Here is a 21,437-nt window from a genome sequence, read left to right as displayed (position 1 = left end):
ATCCTAGTAGGTAATCCAGTCATCTTGTTCTGCTTACCAAAATTCAGGGCCGTAGGGGGGCTGGTGCCTATCCCAGCTAACATGCACAGAGAGGCAGGTTACATCCTGGACAAGTCGCCAGTCTGTTACAAGGCAAACATATAGAGACAGACACAGTTTAGATAAACAATCTCTGAAATACTCAGATCAGCCCATCTGGCACCAACAACCATGCCTTGTTCAAAGCTGCTTAAATTACTTTCTTCCCCATCCTGACGCTCTGTTTGAACTTCAGCAGGTCATCTTGACCATATAAACATGCCTGAATGCACTGAATCACTGCCATGTGATTAGCTGATTAGATATTTGCCTTAAGGAATGGTTGATCCTAACAAAGTTGACAGTTTAAATAAACTATAATCCTTTAAGCACTGAGACTTCCGATATGTAGAAATACCATTTTCCATTTGAATATGTATGGTTATTCAAATGAATAACCACTCCTAAGCAGTAGACGTTAATAACATAATATTTTTAGTCTTTTTTTTTTTTTTTTGCAGGATCTTTAATTCCACACAGGTAAAACGTAGTTTTTTAAACCAAATTACATTGTGTGACTTTATACTGCCGTAATATATGCGGCAGAATGTGAACAAGTAGTCTGTCTGGTACAGTAAGGCTCGCTGTGGCCTCAACGCTCCACTAGATGGCGGAAAATACAACAGAATAAGTCGACGTACACTGAGCCTTGTGAAATGGCGTCCTGATGAGATGGTGCCGAAGTTATTTGCTTCGTCACCACTTATCTAAAACATTTAGACCTACAGCGAGGCTTAGTTTAACCTTGTAGCATAACAAAAACTTTCTCTTTTATTTTTAAGATAAATGACCGCCGTGTAAGCTAGCCAATGTGCAAGGAATCCTCGATAACAGTTGAAAGTTTCCTCACATATTCAACAGTTGACATTGACAACTCACTGTGTGACTGCGTCTTACAGTTTTACTCGCTGTTAGCGTACAAGTAGCAAAGGGTGAGTTCGCCACAGTAAACACAGGACGTGCTCCTGTAACGCAACACCAAACATTTTATAGGCGCTATGTTTACGCCTCTCAACTGTTCGCCGCCTCACTTGACTGAAAGTGCAAAAAGGCTTGCTGGGAAATGTATTTTTTTAACAGTTTCGTCCCGGCAGCGGCGACTACAAGACGCTAGCTAGCGCAATACTCTTCCCACAATTCACCGCGTTGTTGTTAGCGACCCCCATCTTGTGTCCTCCTCATGAATATATATTAGTCGGTATTTGCGTAGGAGGTCGGCCGACGTTCATTTCATATTCTAGCGCTGTGTTTTGGTCCAAATGGGACGCACAGTCACGTCTCCGCCCTGATCTGTCCCTGCTCGCCCAGCCTCTTTCTCAGCGAATTTAATCAGTAAGATGTTTTTTGGGAGCAGCGGAGGAGACTCCGACAGGGAAAGGAAGGCGAGGAGTGAATGACTACTAGTGGAATAACTCAGCAACACCGCCCAGTTGGCGGACATTTAGCGCGGCGGGCACGTATTCGGGCTTTTAAATGTAGAGCTTTTAGGCATAACCAAGTGCGCACCGTTATTTATTTAGAGCGGGGGACTTTTCATTGGCAGGGATGGAAAGTGTACAGGCTGTCGCTGAGGATGGCGCGTCAGATGGAGGCGCGACCAAGTTAATGAAGAAGCCCAGCGGACTGTCTGTCGCCCAGGGGACTCCAGCGGATGATGGCGGTGGATGTTTGGCACCCTCCCGCGCTGAGGCAAAGAACGGGAATAGCCTTTCTCATTCCGCCTCTACAGCGGGGACTAGTGCGTCAAACCGAGCCGTGGCGTCTAATGGCCGGAGCTCATCCAGCAACTCCAGCTCGCTCCTGTTGCGACGGAGGCGCTTGAAGAGGAACCTCTCAGCTGCAGCTGCAGCCACCACTACCACCTCAGCTGTCACCGCCGCTTGCGGCGCGAAGATGAACTCGGCCCTGTCCTCTGCGTCTTTACATACTCGAAGTCTGGATAGGAAGACTCTGATGAAGCACCGACAGAACATGCAGCTGCAGTCCGCAGATCGCGAGTGGGTGAGAGCAGATCTCCACCGGGGCGCCATACACGTCCACGACAGACTGACGCCCTCGTATCCCAGGCCGGTGCTTTGCACTATGGACACCACAGCCGGCGAGGTGGCCCTCCGACTGAGTAAACTCTCCAGCAAGTCGAGCTCTGTAATGCGCATTTTTTGTAAAGACGCCTCCAAGACGGACCAAAATGGGAACTGTAACATGAATTATGAATATAATGATAATCAGGACAAGGTAAAAGAAGACTCGAGTATAAAATGCAGCCACCTGACCCCACTGGAAACCACAGATTTAAGAACCCGTCCAAATGACAGGTTGAGACTTCTCCTCATGGAGAACGCAGATGTCAGGCAAAAGCAACAGGACGTTGATGGAAAACTTTTCACCCCGGAGTCAGAAGACAACATAACCTGTTCGCTGTCAGACTTGAATTCTAACTCTAACATGGATACCCCCAATGACGATGATTCGGAGCACAGGAATGGTGTGGACAGTTATGGATTAAACTCTGGCTCAGATGTGGAAAGCAGTGCATTTGACGACCTGAGCTCCGGGGCCCGCCTCAGTGAACACAGGGACTCCCTGAGTGATGACATGATCCTGGGAACTGAGGCATCCATCCTCAGTCCCTCCTTTGATAGTGCCACAGAGGGCCATGACATGTACGGGAGCTCGTCAGACGAACTGGAACTCGACTGTCCAGCATCGAGCTCAAGCATGGACCCCATCTCCCAGCATCATACTAATGGCATCACTGCTGTCACTGCCAACTACAAGCAGTGCAACGTGGGACATTTAAGCGACGTGACAAGCGACGTGGGGCCAGATAGCAGACTCAGCCCACACAGTCTGGGCAGCCTCCCACCCAGCAGTAGTTCCGGCTCATTGTCAAGAGCTGGTTCTACAGGTAACACACCTGACATCCAAGATCCGGACTGTGGCCAGGGGGCCGTAAAAACAGGGCTCACAGCACACCAGAATGGAGATTCTTATAATTCCAGCCCCACACTCTATGTTCAGCTGCATGGTGAAGCTGTTAGGAGGCTTAGCCCAGATGAGAGGCCTCTGCAGATCCAGAATGACTTTCTCTTTAAGCTTGGATTTAAGAACCCGTGGAGAGTTCAGGAGGAGGGGCTTAACACAGAAATTGGCTCCTTGTTACGTTTTTATGCAGGTAAATGAAACTACGTGTCTGTGTATACATGTGTAATATGACTAATATCATTATAATATCATCCTATTGCGATCCATGTGTGTTTTGCTCATTCTGACAGTTACTGAGGCCTTTATATGAAGCCTTTGTTGTTTGGAGTGGAGATCCGTAATGTTGTAGTGCTTGGAACAGGTTGTTAACCTGTGAAAGAATGAATCTGGTGGATTCAGGCATTTGTATGGTATGACACCATATCCTTTTTGCAGAGGCAGGATAATATTTTCACAGGATGAGCTTGTGCAGTATGAGTGCAGCACAAAACCTGATAACTGCGACAACAGTTTTAGAGGGTCATTATTAAAGGTCTGATAGACTAAGCCTTTTTCCCAGTGATGGGTTGCTATGTTCAGGTTATCCGTGTGCTTGCATTAATGGGTCAAAGTGAGGTCACGTTCCAGAAGGATGTTGATTTTACAGATCTACCTTGCATTACAGTCTTTGTTTTGTTTTGTTTTTGTTGCTTCTTCCGGCTTCAGCTATCTTTGTTGGCCTGTAGCAGCACACTTTGCTCCCATGGACACACATGCCATTGGCTACAAAGCCATCACCACAACTTATGGTGCTCAGACATGGGGGCCCTTTCCGGCTTTTGCCCCATTATCATCCTAATGAAAAGCCTGAATTCCTTTTTGGTTGGATGGAGAATAGGGGTGGGAGCGGTATGGCTGGGAAGACCATAAACCCTCTCTGTGGACTCTGTGAATTCTGGTCATTGAGATGCTGCACACTGCCTGTCCTACTGGCATCCAGCACAGCTACTGTCACACTAACTAACTGCTTGCCAAGCTGGGTTAACGTGCTTCTCCAAAGCTCAGGAAGCCCTTTTCTTCACCATGCCACTGCCTCCACCACCGCTGCTATTGCTGTTTGCTGCTGTGGGAAGTCGAGTGTGTGGGTGGCGGTGGTGGTTGAGGGGTGATAATGTGAGCTGAATCAGGACAGTTGAGGAAACTGGTCTGAAGTGTGCAAACTGTAATGCTCTGTAGCTTCCTGTCCCTGGAGGCTGCTGAAACAGAAGTTATTTAATAAGAAGCTGAAAACGGCCATAGAACCAATTGTTTCCGATTGCTAGGATTATTTAATTACATGGAAGGCTGTACAAGCGTGCATACTGGGACTCCTTAATCAATGCCCATTTAGAGAAAATAACAAATCAAATCCTACATGAGCCTGTGCAGTCATCTGAGATGAGCCAGTAGCAAACAGCAGCTGTTAACTGCCGGCAGAGGAAGCCCTCACGGCCCTCTGATGGTGACGCCTCCACATCTCATGTGAGACAGCTTAACTACGATCACCTGAGCTCTCCCCGGCACGCCCCCACCACCACCACACAAAGTGCCACTCAACAACACCCAGGCTGCAGTCTGCAAATGAGGCTTGCCTCTTGTCCAGCCACATGTAGAACGACATTGAAGAGCACTACACACACACACACACACACACACACACACACACACACACACACACACATATATATATACAGGGATGCACTGTAAAGAGAGAGCAGTGCTGATGCCCTTGGGACTTTACTAGCCCGCTCTTCCACTGTTTCCTTACTGCGCTGAAGCACGTGAGGAATGTACGCTGGCTCCTCTAGAATGTCAGGCACGTCTTCTACAGAAGGGAATGAGAGGGCTGAGGGGGATGGGATGTATGAAGGAATTCTGCGCTGACACATGTTGAGCTGTCTTCGAATGGCTTTTTTCTCTCTCAAATAGCAGCGATCGGACTAGCCCCAGCTGACTTGTTGGCTGAATCTCAGCCACAGCTGCCACAGCTGTAGGCCTCAGTCACACTGAAGACCTTTTTGTTTTATGTGTCTGGTCATGCAGAGTGGCCTTTGATACAGGAAGTTTAGTATCTAAACTATGTTTTCTCACGCTGTTGCACAGTACAAGCTCTATGCACTTTTAATCGTAACCTAGATATTAAGTATGAGAGCAGCCGCTATGCTGTGCTATATTTTTAATAAGAGTGACATATGAAGTACTCAGCAACTCTGCATGATTAGGGAAGCAGGAGAATGATGGGAAGGGGCTGTTAAGTCGAGGAGTTGCCATGGAGCATCTCGATAGATCCTTTGGACAATCCAGAGACCAGTTTGACTTGGAAGGGGTCAGGTCATGCTTTGAGAACACAGACTCTGCAGTGGTCAAATGAGAAAACTCACTTTGCCCTACTAGACACACAAGCACACACATATAGGCTGACTAGATCAAAGGGCCGCTGTCCTCTTTGGAAGGCTGATGAGTGATCCTTTCAGAGCTGCTCACACAGGAGTCTCTTGTAATGCCAAGCCAGCTTTATTAGAATTTGAGTATAAGGGAAAAAAATTATTTAAAAAATACAGAAAATACACACAATTTAAAGGCCACTTGGACTTATTATTAAACTAAAGTTTAGTGGAGTCAAGAAAAATATGTATCTGCTTTGGTTTGCATGTTATTGCCACTTCTGTGTGTGTGTGTGTGTGTGTGTGTGTGTGTGTGTGTGTGTGTGTGTGTGTGTGTGTGTGTGTGTGTGTGTGTGTGTGTGTGTGTGTGTGTGTGTGTGTGTGTGTGTGAGAAAGAGAGAGAGCTGTCTAAGCCCCGACTACTGTAAAACTCTATCACAGATAGCAAAGTGTCTCATCTTTTTGAGAATAAATTCCTTTGAACTCGAGAGGCAGTGCCTCCCTGGAGCACATGTTTGGTGGATCTCTGATCTATCTTTTTATCATTCTTCTTGTATTACTATTCTAGAAACTTTTTCGATAAAGAATACACAAATATTTATTCTTTAATTATTGCTCTTGAAAATGTTGGTGATGGATACCTTCCTAGCTGTGAGCCATGTAGCAAAACAGTCTGTACCAGTCATGCTTTTTGGTGGTCTATCTTTTTAAATGTAAAGTAGTTGGTTACACTAGTTATCAGTGTTAGCTATCTACTATTCATCTAAAGATGATAAACTACATTCTGCTTTTATTCTTGTTTCTAAAGAAAAACTAAAACAGACATTGCTATCACTTTAGACATAAAGAAAGATGGAAATTAAATAACAGTGACATTTGGAGGGTTAGTGAAGTCGTGTTTAGAGGAAGGAGATAAACACCATCATATGGTAAACATAAGCCAAGAAAACATTTCAGATGAGCCCATCTTAAATATTTAAGCATTTAAATATTTGGTGTTCAGGAGACTGTGAGCCTTATAAAAGGCATGTTAAAGGTTTCAGATAGCATATAAGTAGTGCTATCTGAAAGCTGGAGATCTAGAGAATGAACACTTATTATTTTGAGGGAAATTGTTTTATTAAATAAAACAAGGCGCAAAGCATTACAACATGTTGAAAAGACAACAGCCTCAGTCAATGCAGTAGATGCTTTGACCTGGAAACAGGGCTGATGATGATGATCATCGCTTAGCAAGCAAACAGAAGTTCTCTGTTAATCAACGGTGCGGTTTAGTAAAAATTGTAATATTTCAGATTAAAACATTATATTTTTTCAATGTTACTCTGTAACCCAGTTTCTTCTCTCATGACTGCAAATCTCCAGTCCAGCAAGCTAATGAAGTTACCTACCCCCTACTGGGGTGCTTCTTTTCCATTACCCAGAGGTAGTAGTGTTTGTCTCTCTCTAGATATGTGTGTGTGTGTGTGTGTGTGTGTGTAGACTTGTTTTAAAGAGAAATGGCATACTGACATGCACACACTGGCACAGGGTTTTCTCTAGAGGCAAAGAGCCTGAAGTTCTTAACTAAACCAAAGCAGCATGCTAAATTATTTAGATTCATTAGCCTACGCGGCGTCGCAAACACTCTCATCTATGCACTTAAGCATACCAGCTACTTTTTGTGAGCTCTACTTCGTACTCTATTAAAGTTGAAATGTTTGAAAAGCAGTTTCCTGTAGGTCTAAAGTGGGAAGATTTGGTGTGCCTTACGAGTGAAATTAATGACCACGGGCCTAGAAACTATCAAGGTATTAATTCCTTTCAGTTCCATGCAGGTTCATAGCTCAAGCTTCTGTGGAAGTCAGTTTTGGTAGCCGTTTCAGCACACTGCACCCAATTTTCAGGTAATTCCCATGTCGTCATTGTGCGCCAGGAAGGTGAAATTGGCAGGAAGAATCAGCCATGAAGAACTAATAAAAGCAGAGATAATACCAATAATGACTCTGGTTTTATGAAACACAATATCTTCCTGATTAAAAATGTTTGTAGCTTTGCAGGTTTATGGTAGCCGTTAACGTTGTAATCTGAGTAATATTGGTTTTTCACATTATGTGCACAATTTTAATGAAATGTAACATTTTTATTTCAGTTTATTTTTGCAAACCCTCAAGACCAACTGAAACATGGCCTCACTGATATTCAGGTGTTTACTTGCAACATTCGGGCAATAACTTGACTACTTTATTGCTTTGGGATCTAGCTACAAGGCCAAGGCTAACACTGCACATATTCTGCATTTTTGTCATCACCTGGGTTAATTCCACTGCATCTAAAAATGGCAGTAATATTCCTTCCGCGTCTTACAGAAAGCTTTGTTTAAAGGGGGAGGGGGAGTTTTCTGCACTTATCCGGACCTTTTCAACACAAGCCTTCGAAGTTCCACAACTGTTTATTTTTTATTTTTTCCTCTGTGTTTGTGTGTCCTGTTCATGCTGAGAGATGTGTAACAGACAATCTGAGAACTATAAATGTAATTTTACTAACTAAAGCACATAGGAAAAAATTAAATCTAGAGTATAAGCAGGTGGCCTGTTGTAAAAAGGTTTCCCTTACCCCAAACTGCTATCATTTTTCTTTTACCTAGCCAAGGAGCTTTGGTGCCTAAAATAACAAACAATATATGAACAAAGTGTCAGATTAATTGAGCCCAATTCTTTTGCCGCCATACATTTTCCTAAAGAGACTTCTTTGCTTTGTAAAGGAAAATCCTGCTCAGTCTCTTGGTAACGTGTCTAATAGTCAGGAAAATGTCTTTGTGTGTGTGTGTGTGTGTGTGTGTGTGTGTGTTTGTTCATGGACACAAATTCTGTAAGTAATGCATTTCAATATGAAATATATTTTGTGTCAGATTCGCAGTTTTTTCTTTTTGTTGTACAGAAAGAGCATGTGACACCATGGCAACCAGGAAAACAAAGCTCTAAAAGCTGTGGCAACTGTTGTATTTCAGCCCAAAACACTTTTTTAAAAATTATTATTAATGCCTAACCTTAACCAAGTAGTTTTTAATAGCTAAATCTAAACACAACCATATGACATATCTGTAACACATACCCTACAAATGTTGTGTGAAGAAATGTATGGGTCTCTGGTGTGAAAGTCAAGAATGACTTACTCCTCCACCACCAGTCATGTTCAGGGACACCAAATAATGTTGGGAAATTTGTCATTACAAACATTAAAAAATGTGCTGTGAGATCAGCTTGAACTGTTATATGTCATTTCTCCAAATTTTGATAGTTGTTATCAGGTCATCACCTCTTTTCATTTTGGTACGCAGATGTGTTGAACCCCTGCACGCCACCAGAACCAATGTACCTTGGCACTGATCACCAATTTCTTTCAAAAGATATTCTGATGTAGAGTGTTTTAGTGAAGGAGGTGAAGAAAGTTAACACTCTGGTCCAAAGTCTCTCGTGCATTTTCAGCTGGTATGCATAGCATATTAATCATTTAATTTTCATGCTCATCAAACTCTTCAGTGACCCCTCATGTGGTTTGTATGTGGGCACAGTCATCCTGTAAGAGACCACTCCTGCTCTTGATGTAAAAAGTTGAAAGTGATCACTTAGAACAACTTTTTTCCCCCTCTGATACGAGTGGACTCAAATGATCCATGGCCTCCTAAAGCAAAGCAGAGCCACCACCTCTTGTTGTAGAGGTGTGTGGGGGGCAAGTGTTCACGCTCAGCTGCCCTTGAATTTGTCACTCTTCTTACACATCTTTAAAAGATTTGTAGCTTTCTATTATTATATTTATCATATGATAATAAAGTCTCGGTGGAATCTTGGGCAGGTTGTTGCCTACGGTGTGAGGAACATGTTAACATTTCATGAAGATTGCAATAGTTTGACTACTCTCAAAGCTTTGTGAAATCTCTTTTCAGGGCAGTATATTTCCACTGTTACCTCAGGGGCCTCTCTGAGGCGGCAGCGGCTAGTGACGTGATGACTTAAAGGACTGTGCAGGGTTTAAAGGCTTAATGAAGCTCCCAGCTTTCTCCAGCAGGCTCTGTGGCAGCTATCAAGCAGAAAACCACTCACTCTGTCTTGTCAGTGCCACGTTGCTCCCTTCGTACAGTCAGCGCGCCAGATTGCTCCCACACTCACACTTGCATTTCTATGAAAACATTTTCAAAGGCAGAAGGAGGACAGTCTGCGCGATTCTTGTCATTGTTTTGTTTTTTTGTTTTTATGAACGATTACTGGTTATCATAATAACAGTAGGAGGATGCCTTCCAGCGGTTTACTTTGGGTGAATTTTGTTAATCAAATGATGTTTTATTGGTGCTCGGCGATGTTGATCATTTGCAATATTCAAGTGTCGCTTTCACTTAAACCTATAAAACGCAGCCGAACCAAAGGATCTCCGTGTGTGTAAAGGCTCCTGCATCATCTCTGCAGAAGTGAGGCACTGGGGCTGCCTCATCCTTCCTCACATTCACGTTCTCGCCTGACAGCTAATGGTCTTTCTAAATGGCCCATTGCTGAGTCATTATGTAATTGTGTAACCAGATTTCACACGTTCCAGAGCTCAAATCCAATACGCATTTGTTGGTGTGCGCTGAGGTTTTTCTGGCTTTCACTAGTGTATCCGTGTGCCCAAGAGAAAACTGAGCGATCAAAGAATAGATTTACTGTATGCATTTTACTTTTGTTCACATGCGAGCCGCACGTGCGCAAGCGCTCTTAAACGAATAGTGACCATAGAGTCTCAGTGCTGAGCTGGATGTTAGTATCTCGGAGGATTCACGTGTGTGTCTACTGAGGCAGACTTGGAGAGGATGGTGGTGTCAGCTTGTAGCAGTTAAAGCAAGGGGAACTGTGTTCTGTCTAATATAGATTGCCTTCTTGGCTGACATCCACCACCCTCCCCTTCTCTCCTCTCACGCCGAATCATCCTCCCTCTCTCAATTTCTCTCATGATCGATCCTCCTCCCTTTCCTCTCGCTATCTTTTCTCGCATCTCCTCCTCCCTCACACCATCTGACAGTTTGCATTTATCTTCCCATATCTCTATCCTTTCCTTGCTTATTGCTTTTCATTCTGACAATTAGTGGTCACCCTCCTGGTTGTCTTATTAATAAATGACAAAAACCAACAGCTAACATCATTGCTTTTAGACGCTTAAAAGTCTCTGTCTGATTGCTGTCTCCGTGCGTGGATTTGCTTGCTTGGGTATATAGCATGCCCACTGTGTAAACACTGTAAGTAAAAAAGAAACAGGGTTGTATGCAGCTGAAAGTGCCTTTGTAAACAGTTGAATCTAGGCTGAGCAATGTCATGCTGATATGTCACTGTTGTCTGCCAGCCGGCACATCTTTGATAGGGAATTGGGAAAGGGGGTTGGGAAGGGCAGCGGCTTTTCCTGCCCTGTGGGAGAAGCCCATCCTCTTAGCTGTCTGTCAAGCTGCCCTTGCCAAATGCTCCCCGGAAATCTCGGAGGTTTGGAATAGTCGATGTTCACCAAACAAAAAGCAATGAAAGGGTTCCCCCTTCGGGAGGGTCACGGGCTCGGCTGACTGTCCCCGAGCTGAGCACCAGCCCCTGGCCCCGACCACATCCATGAGCGGGGGATTAGAAGCCGGCCAGCAGGGGCTGACTTTATGCAGCTTTGATCAGCAGCAGCATAGCCTAATACCCAACAACATCTGCAACTCTCAGCATTAAAGAGGCCCAAAAAAAGCGGCCTGCTTGCCTGCTAGTCTACTGGACAGAACTGTATCAATTTGGATGTTTCTTTAAATACCACCACTCCAGTGGTGCTTAGACTGATTTGTTTTACAAAGCCCACGTCTCCAGACAGGGTAGCTTGCTTTGTGTTTGAAAATCCAGTGTCTTAGCTTTTTGTTTTCATTAGAAGAAAAGATAGGATCACTTTGCTTTTTGGGGTGGCTCTGTATTTCTTTTTCTTTTTTTTTTTACAGATACATTTTCCTGCTTTGTAGAAACGGAACAGAAAAAGCTAAGGAGGTAGAATGTTTTGCAAACATTATTGTGTAAAGAAAGTTACCAGGCGGTCTTTGAATCTTTGTATGTGTCATCTGGACACAGTTAGATAAGGTGTGTTTGGGTGGAGCTGAGCTCATTTCTTTGGACTTTGCTCTAATAGAAAGTGGACAGAGTTGTCATTTCATATCAACAACATATCTGTTGATATGAACTGACCTATTTTGAAGTTCATCTCTCTCAAAAAAATGCTGAAGCACAATGAAAGTACTTCCTCATTGGTGAGCGAATGAAGAAAGAAAGGTTATTAAAAAACAAGAAGGATGCCACCACACGCCAGTGATTTACTGGAACAGATTTGCATGATTACTGCACAAGACACATGCACAGATATTATACTTAAAATTCGAAAATGTTATATCCATAGCGCTCCATTCTTCTTTTAATCTGATCACACTTGGCCATAGTGTTTTTAATTTATTCTTATAGCTTTAATTGCGCTGTTTGCTCCAAAGTAGTCCCTGTATCCAGGTGGGATACACCAAAAACCCACTCAGTGCCACCTGCCTGTCACCAAACACCAGACAGAAAGAAACAAATTGTAACTATTTGATAAAACTGGATAGTTAACGAAAAGAACATCTTAAAGGAAAGTGAATAATTTACTGGCATTCATTAATTGGCCAGAAACACATCTAAGAGTTAATAGAACAGGTTACTGTTGTTCTTTCACTATTTGGTGTTTAGAATATCAAAATAAGTAGTGTAACAATTTCAGTTTGTCCCAGTTGGATTATTACAGATGCGTTACATTTCCCAAAACTGAACAGAATCATTAGCAGCTACCAAAACATTTATACAGGTAAGATTTGTTATAGGCGCTGGGTGTTAACAGTTAGGTTCATATGTATTTTTGGCATTTCAACTGTTTATCAAAATATATTTTAGTGACATTTATATCTTTAATTGAACGGGATTACGTCAAAATTCATGAATCACAACTCTTTCTCAAGTGACTGCTTGTCTCAGACCCCTTTTTATAGACAGGTGTGGTCTATTCCATCATTCTAGCTGTAGCATTTGCTTTTTGAAGTCGCTGCTGTGAACCCACTGCATGCTGTTGAGGAAGCAATACATGCAAATAAGAAATGCATTAGCAATGTGAATGTTTGAGCATGCATTTTAGCTGCTGGCACAAAGGGGCCAACAAACAGCATTAAAGGATTGGTAGAGCATCAGAAAAGAGGAAGTCCTTTATTTTATTATTTTATTTTTGTTTGAGTCCATGGGTTTCAAGTATTTAAAATAAGAATTTTAAATATTATTGTGTCCAACCATACAGTATAGGTATACCCTCCAAGTATTTCTTGACCTAACTGTATAATAGTGGTGTGTCTGTATAGGTGAAGGCTCAACATCAGCCTTTAGAGAATGGACAGGTGAAACTGTGGCCTGTGTGCAGCCTGTCTCAGTCATCAGCAGGGCAATTTGCTAGTCTCTTTCTGTTAGCTGTGCAGTTTGATAATTACCCAGGTCCTGGAAAAAAGTGAAGGCGTCACTTGCTGCACCAGGAAGTTACCCTTCACTTTTCTCTCGTGTCCTTCCCCTGTGGATTTTACTCTCTTGCGCATGCTTATTCTGCCCAGTGACATTCTGTCAGCAGTTCCTGTTTCATTTGTGGTTTCTTTCACATAAACACTTGGTGTCTTTTATCAACTCTCACTTGGCCTCCACTTTTCTATTTTTCCCAGCTCCTCTGATTAAAGACTTTCCCTCTTTTGTTTTCTCACTACCCCCCCCCCCCCCCCCCTTCTCTCTTGCTCTCTCCCTCACTGCCCTCCCACCCTGGCACCCCCTCACCCCTCCTCCCTCTCCCTCAGTGCCACTGTGTTCACATGGCCCCTGCATGTGACATGAAGCTGAGCCAAAACACCCCGGATGCCCGCTTCAGCCCTTCGCTGTTCCAGACCTTGTTAAATTTTAAACAAAACAAAAGGACAGGGGAAGGAGGGAGGAGGGAGAATGAGAAGAAAGAGAAAAGTGAGCACGTGGGGCCAGGGGAATGTGCAACAACATCACAATTTCATTCATTCACTCGTTCTGTCCCTCTGCATCATCACAAGAGCACAGCCCTTTAATTCTTGCCCTCTGTCCATTTACTGGCGTGAAAGGCTTTCTCTTGTCTCTGTCCTCTCTCTCTCTGCTCTGGGTCGGACTAGTTGAGGCTTCAAGCAAAGATCTGGAGTCTGATTGCTTCATGGACTGTCCTTCTTTGGTATTAAAGAACAACTGGCTTTGCTGACTTGCAGTCTTCATGGACAAGCTTTAGTAGCCTATCTAAAAAAGTAGGCTTTTTAATAGAAATAGCTAGAAATATGGATGAGAAAAAGCAGAAATCACTGGTTTATTAGTGCCTGAGCACAGCTTTGTAAAATGCAGTGACTTGCAGACAATACCTGAAAAGTTGGGACAGGGGTATGTTTACTACTGTGTTGCATCACCACTTCTGTGTTTGGAAAATAAGAAGAGCAGTTGCTGCAGTTTTGATAGCTAATGGATGATACGGGATTTCAGCTGGTTAGCAGTTCTGGGCCTCCTTTGATGCCTGGCCTGGTCAGGCCAGTTTATCAGCAAATTGTGTAACTAGAGAGTCATACTGCTGGGATACGTGCAGAATGTGGTCTTCCTTATATGAGCAGGGCCTTGTGTGCTGCAAGGCTAAATACAGCAGCCTGACCCATGCCTTCCTCATGCTCTCTCTCTCTCTGCTTCACTGTCGAATCTTTACTCCGCTATCTAATAAAGCTAAAACCCCCCAATAGATAATTAACAGATCACTAAAAAACTCATCATGCAGATGCTCTCTCTGTATTTATGTTGTTTAGTGTTAATGGTGCCTTCACAGCTGTGCAAGTAATCCATGTCATACTATGATACAGTGGCAGGTGCTGGCTTTTGAACTATATTGGGTCTATCTTCTCTATAAGAGGATGTCCAGTCCGGGATTTTCAAAAAGAAGCCACGCAGACTGTGCTAAGCTTTACTCTTTTTAAATGTTGTCCCTTATATACAGAGTTTTTGATTTCTTGGTCATTTTTAGACAGCCACAGTAGAGAGTAGACAGGAGGGTAGTGAGAATGACCTGCAGAATGACCTGCACCTGCAGCCTTTCAGCATGTGGTTTTCCTGCTCAACCAAGTGAGCTGCAACAGCAGCCATACAGAGCGGACAGAAAGGGTCTGTTCGCTTATATTAAATACCAAATAAGTGTTTATTAAAAAAAAACAACAACAATACTATTTCTTAGTTTCAACGTTTGTTTATATGTTTATATTATTTTAAAATCACATGCAGGTCACCAATCTGTTGTGGCTCTAACACAGACAACCATTCACACCTACAGCTAATTTAGAATTACCAATTAGCATACTGTTGGACATAGTTGGACATGCTGTTGGACATAGTGCAGCACTTTGGGTGAAAGTACCCGAGGACTCGAACCACGAAAACGCCATACAGAAGGGTCCCAGCCAGCCAGTGGATTCAAATTCAGCACCTTCTTAGTGTGACGCCACACATCCATGCTGCCAACATGGCAACCCTTAATGTATTTGATCCCAGAATAACTTGAATGCCTGCAGTACCTCGGTGGATATGTGCCAGATTTAGCCAAGCTGTGAGGGTCATTTATAGCTTCTGATAATAAATGGCGGCAAAGGTTAAGTACTTACTATAAGAAGTGATCTTGTTATCTGTATGTCTGGTTTACCCGCAGGTAATGCTTGGAACTGAAAGTGATTTGATTGTGTTTCAGCTTGTTTTAACAGCTAATCAATCAGGAATGAAAAAGTTGTCTTTGCCACTATGCACTGCTCATATAAAGACAGGGCTAACTGAGCTTGATTTACAGTTTTCTTGCAGTAATGGTCAAAACACGTCAGCTCAGTGTATCTCTGCTATCAAATGGCACGTTGCATATGAGGAAAAACAAGTTCAGACAGGAGCCTCAAGCAGCCTGCAGTTTTCAGTCTGCCGAGCATAATATTAATCCCACCATTCACACACGCTTTCTTTATGATTTTGTACACTGCTCTGGTATTCAGCCAGTCTCTAGCTCACTCCAGTGCTATTCTAGTTCTGCACGTATGAAAATGTTGCTGCCGCCCACTTAAATCTGCCTCTTTTTTTCTAAGCAGGAATCTGTCTACACTTTGATTTGTAGCACATGCTCAGTGCACACAGTCGATAATATCACATCTGTTGATGGTGATCATCGCTGTTGTCCTCAAAGCATTTTGTGCAGCATTTTACAGCACAACGACCTATACTTACTTGTTAAGCTGCATTGCCATGTTGTTTAAGCCAGCGGTTCCCAACCTTTTTTGCGATATGACCAAAAATATTTATCACGATATACATTTGAAAATTTGCGATAACGATATAACTGATGATATAATTGACACTAGACAAAATACTTTACAACTCCACAACTTTATTAGTGCAAAAAACCCCATCAATGTATTTTCACTTAAACAAGCAGCTGTTTTTTATGTGCATTAAAGTTATATAAAAACGTAACAGTGCAAATTCCTTGCTGACAGTTTAACCAAAAGGCATTTCCAGTGGAAATTGGCCGATATATCCTCAGCATAACCATGTATAATATCCACAAAACTTAAAAAGAGGTTATACACACACAATACGGTAATATTATGTTGAAGCGCAGTACGTATCACTCCGCGAGGCTCCTGCCTACGATAGCCGTAATGCTCCGACAATCCATCAAGCGGTGCGGCTTCGTAGCTTAGCAAAATCGTATTAAAACATTTGACAGATTCGAGCAACATGTACCACATAAAATCATTTCGAGGTCAATAAACACAACCAGAATTCATACATAAGGCACACGGGATTATAAGGGGCACTGTCGATTTTCAGAAAAATCAAAGGATTGATTTTAAGTGTGCCGTATTTTCCAAACAACACGGTAATAACGGCGGCCCGCTAGCATGCTCTACCAAAAATAGTGCTTTGTTGTGTATCTGACGGACGAAAGCTAAACCAGTTCCACACCACTGAAGTTACAGCATTGTTACAAACCAATTCTGATTCATCCGTTTCATTTAACGATCCACTTTCGCTCTTCTCATTCTGCGTCGCCGCCATGTGCGTATGTAAACAAAGGCACTGCGCATGCGCATTTTACCCATATTCTATCGCGATATTTCATTTTCCTATCGTTGCCCAAAATTACACCGTTATTACCGTGAATGGTATGATATAACCCAGCCCTACATGGCTGTAAACTGAAATACACTAGAGGCAGATTAATCCATTTGCCCACTTTATTATGCCTTCAGCCTTTGAGTTTTAAAGGCATCGTGTGCGAGTGGCTGACAGGTACACACACAAAGTCTCGGTCTTAACAAAATATGAAGAAAAGGGATTTAGCTGCCGTGCAGGAGTTAACAGTAAAATATATACATAAATGTACAGAGAGTTGGCAATCCTCCTGCTCCTGTAATTATGATTTTTACTTATTGTCACATTAACTTTCTAAGGCCTTTGGAGCTTCATTATGAACACTGTCCATAAATTAACAAGTAGTTTGTTTATGCCTTTTTAGAACTCTCCAAATGTCATGGAATCGCAGTCGTCAGTGTTGCCATGACTCAAACAATCCACCTGATTATCTGTAGCAGTTTTGCTCTTTTGTGACCTTTAAATATTTTCTCCTTCTAATGGGCGTCTGTGACGGCCTTCAGGCTGTGGAAGTGAAGTTCTGGTATCTCAATTAAAAGCCTCTATTTTAGATTGTTAATTTAATTAAATTGGTGGCTTACAGATATGAAGTACAATTATTATTATTATTATCATTAATACGGGAGGACCGTGCTGAAATGCAGAGGGGGATTTCGACTCTGCAGTTGACTTTGGCTCATTCTGGTGTTATTGAAGTTATTTTTTTTTTCTTTTTAGAGCCATGGTGCTCTGTGCCTATACCACATACTGTTTGACTGTGTGTGTGTGTGTGTGTGTGTGTGTGTGTGTGTGTGTGTGTGTGTGTGTGTGTGTGTGTGTGTGTGTGTGTGTGTGTGTGTGTGTGTGTGTGTGTGTGTGTGTGTGTAAATATCCCAAATGTCAAGTTTGTCATCCACGCATTACCATTATTTTCTCTCGTTTCTCGCCATTTGAAAGAAGAAATATTAGTTTTGCTGAAAAGGGCAGTGGCATGATGATGAGAAGAGTAGGGTGTATGTGAAATGTTCCATCTTAATTACTGTCAGCATTATTAATGCTGTGGTACAAATGAACAGGGAAGCCCAAGGTGACAAACACATGGGAGTCCCTGTATGCTAATTAGTCACCGACGTAAACACAAATGCGTGAGTGTGTGTCTCCATGCTTGTGCAACCCACCGCTATCAGTTTTAACCTTTTGCTCAACATCAAACCTTCGCTCGCTTACCAATTACTATACTCATCTCGCCTCTTTAGCCACTGTATCAGCAGGAGGTGTTGTCAGCCTGCTCCTTATCGCTGCCGTCTCTTCATCCCTAGCTCTCGTATTTCACCCTCCCTTGATGCACTTCCCAGGGGGGTTGAGTGTGAGGTGGGTAAGCCTAAACCTCTCTGTTTGGATGGGTGTTATTGTACTGTGCTTAAGATGACTGTACCCACCTCCCCACCCCTACCTCACTTTCTTTAAGCCCGACATACAGTATAAGGCACTGCACTTTATCAAGGCTGTATAGAGTGCAGCAGAAACAGGCTGCTGCTGCTGTATGCAGGCCATTAGCAACTGCTGAGTGACAGAATGCGGAGGCTGAAGTGACACAGTGTTAGCGCTGATGAGCAACCAGTGTTGCGAACGATAACATAATATGTGTGTCTGTGAAAGCTCTTGCACGATTTGGGTAAATCTTAAAAATAATGCTCCTAAAGGAGAGCATTTTTTTTCTGATTCAGTGATGAGAAAATTTGCACTCAAAACTTTTCTAGAGGCCTGGTCAATATCTTTGTATGGTTTGTTTGCTTTTGTACATGCATAACTGTAGCCACAGTAAACATCTTGCCTCTTGAGTATAATTTGTAAAGTAAAATGAAGATGCACCGCCCATTTCAGAAGCCAGAAACCAGCAAATGCTCGGCTTTTTCCCCGAAGTGTCATTAATGAGACATAGTGCTCTCTCAGCTTGTGAAAACAGTAATAGCAGCTTTGGAGAGACCTTCCTTTGGTTTAAAAAAAAAAAAATCTGGATTCAGGAGACAGACACCCTCTCTACTTTTAAGATTAGGCTTAAAACTTTCCTTTTTGATAAAGTCTATGGCTAGGGTTGGATCAGGTGACCCTGAGTCCTCCTTAGTTATGCTCCAATAAATCTAGGCTGCTGGGGGATTCCCATGATGCATTGAGTGTTTCTTCTTCAGTCACTTTTTTCACTCATTATGTGTTTATACACCTCTCTCCATGTAATTATTAGATATTATTAATCTCTGACTCTCTTCCACATCATATCTTTGTCCTGTCTTCATCTGCTCACCCCCAACTAGTCGTGGCAGATGTCTGCCCTCCCTGAGCCTCGTTCTGCTGGAGTTTCTTCCTGTTAAAAGGGAGTTTTTCCTTCCTTCTGTTTTCTTTGTATTATTGTGGCGTCTTTACCTTACACTATAAAGCGCCTTGAGGCAACTGTTGTTGTGATTTGGTGCTATTTAAATAAAATTGAATTGAACTGGATTAAAAACAGCCCTTTATTTTTATGACAGAAAACCTTTGTTTGCTAGACTTTTTGGCACAGCCCGAAGAGCATGTTGTCTCACATTTTAAGGTACCCCTCGTGTACTGAGTTCTGATGGTAATTATAAAACATTATAGCCAACATACTAAAGGAGCTTGTGAATGTATGCTTGAGTTCATATTGGGTTTAAGTAAAAACTCCTCGAGGCAGATGCTGTTAACACGGCATTGTTTCTTTGCTTTGGGATTTTCTTTAATTGCAACTTCATACTACACTGCAGTCAGCCTTTGTTACATTGTGCATGCATTTCCTGTGTGCTAGCTTTCCTCATGTGTTTGTCAAAGAGCTGTTAAGACCAAAGGCGAGTGCTGCATCATTCATGAGTGTGTGCCACCCTGTGCCCAGACTGCAGTGACCCATAGCTGTCAACAGTGTATCCTTGAACATAATGGCACAGGTTGTGCTGAGGACACACTGCAGGGACCACTGGCATGTGGAGGTCTGTGGGTGGGGCCAGGGGATGGGTGGGCTAGTTGGGGTTGTAAATGGAGAGAAGCGCTGAATAAAGCACTAATATAAATGCAGTCATTTCTCTCTTTTTGTTTTAATTTTCTTTTTTGCTTTCGGGTACTGCCTGTACCAGTATATTTCAAAAGATGGCTAAGGTTTTTATAGGTTTGCAAGAAAAAGAGAGAGAGCGAGAGAGAGCAAGAGAGGGGTCAGGCTGTGAGTAACCTGGGCTAGAAATCATTCCCTACCCACATGAACAGCCACTGAACCACTGGACAGAAGAAAGTGAGGAAAAAACAAAGTGTGAATAACAGCTGGAGATACTGAAACCTGACATTATATATACAAGGTTTATGAAGAAAGATGTGTAGGAAAAAGGAGGAATTTTGGTCCTGCTGAGGGTCCTATAAAATATTTCATATGCACGCACACACAGAGCTGAAACCTGTGTGTGTGTGTGTGTGTGTGTGTGTGTGTGTGTGTGTGTGTGTGTGTGTGTGTGTGTGTGTGTGTGTGTGTGTGTGTGTGAGTGTGTGAGAGAGAGAGAGAGAGGAAGCAAGTAAGACAGAGACGCATTACATAACTGGACACCATGGCTTTCCTGCCAGTTTACTATCACACAGCAGTAACTCAGTTCACACGTGTGCAGGCTTGCTTTATTTTGTGTGTGAAAGCTTAGCAACCTCCCGTTTGTTTCTCACGCATTCATGACCTGCTGGTAATTTATGATTTCCCTACTTAGCCAACCTCTTCCACACCAGAGGACAAATTCAGCATGCAGTGCAGCTCCACATGAAACAGCATTATGTTATGTATATAATATAAAGGCTAGAAGAAGGGTTTGACAGGAATTACATCTGACTTTTAGCTGGCAAGATATTAGACAGCTATTGCAAGTGACTGAATCTTGATTCTTCTCGCCTCATTTCTTAAACAAAACATACAAAAACACACACAAAAAAGGTTTTACTTCTGTTTGAAGCAATCTGCCAATACTGGCTGAACATGTGGTTTTTTTTTTTAGGTCATTTGTGTTACTAACATAATAATAACAATGATGATAATAATACTAATAATAACAATGATGATAACTTGAACTGATCATTTACAGAACAGATGATGGACAGTCACTGTGACATTTTAGTTATGCTTCTCGTGAGATGTTTATTACAGTTAAATTATCGCAGTGACAGTTTTTTGGGGAGCTATTATTACTTATTTTGTTATTCAAAAAAACTTTTTTGAGTATTTTAAACAAAATATGATCAATAAAATGAATACTCATCGTCAGCGGTAATCATCCACTGTAATTTACAGACATAACTCATCCGAACTACAAAACCTAGCTCACTGATTTTATATTATCACTCTAAATCTGTCAGCTGGAAACGACAGTATTTTGTGTATTTTCAGGTTTACTGCTGACTGAGATTTACTCCCATAACATTTTCATTGCACTTTCCTCTTGTGAATCTTTCTGCCTGAGGTGACAGAACATGCCACTATCCAATTCATCCCGTCTGTTTATATTGTGCATCTGTTTGTCTTTACATCTATTATCGTTTCACTTCTTCATCTTAGCCCATTTTTATCTTGTTCTTGTTGGCGTCAACTTTTCTTTCTTTCTTTCCGTAGAGCTCCATTTATTTGCATCGTTCTCTCTGTTGCCTTATACTAGACTGCCATGCTTCCACTATTGATGCTTTTAACATGCCTTTTGGCCCTCATCTTTTTCTG

General features: G+C 42.5%; 1 protein-coding gene across 1 annotated transcript in view; it reads left to right on the top strand.

Annotated features, from left to right (window-relative positions):
• The first annotated feature begins 1,311 nt into the window (after nt 1-1,311).
• phlpp1 (PH domain and leucine rich repeat protein phosphatase 1) overlaps nt 1,312-21,437 on the top strand; it is a 45,934-nt gene continuing 25,808 nt past the window's right edge. The window contains exon 1 of the mRNA XM_026149898.1: nt 1,312-3,253. Within this exon, the coding sequence (XP_026005683.1) occupies nt 1,624-3,253 (1,630 nt within the window). The 5' untranslated portion in view covers nt 1,312-1,623. The remainder of the gene's footprint in view (nt 3,254-21,437) is intronic.

The sequence above is a fragment of the Astatotilapia calliptera genome, chromosome 18 (genome assembly GCF_900246225.1).
Source record: "Astatotilapia calliptera chromosome 18, fAstCal1.2, whole genome shotgun sequence".
NCBI lineage: Eukaryota > Metazoa > Chordata > Actinopteri > Cichliformes > Cichlidae > Astatotilapia > Astatotilapia calliptera.
This window is presented reverse-complemented; position numbering and strand designations above follow the sequence as displayed.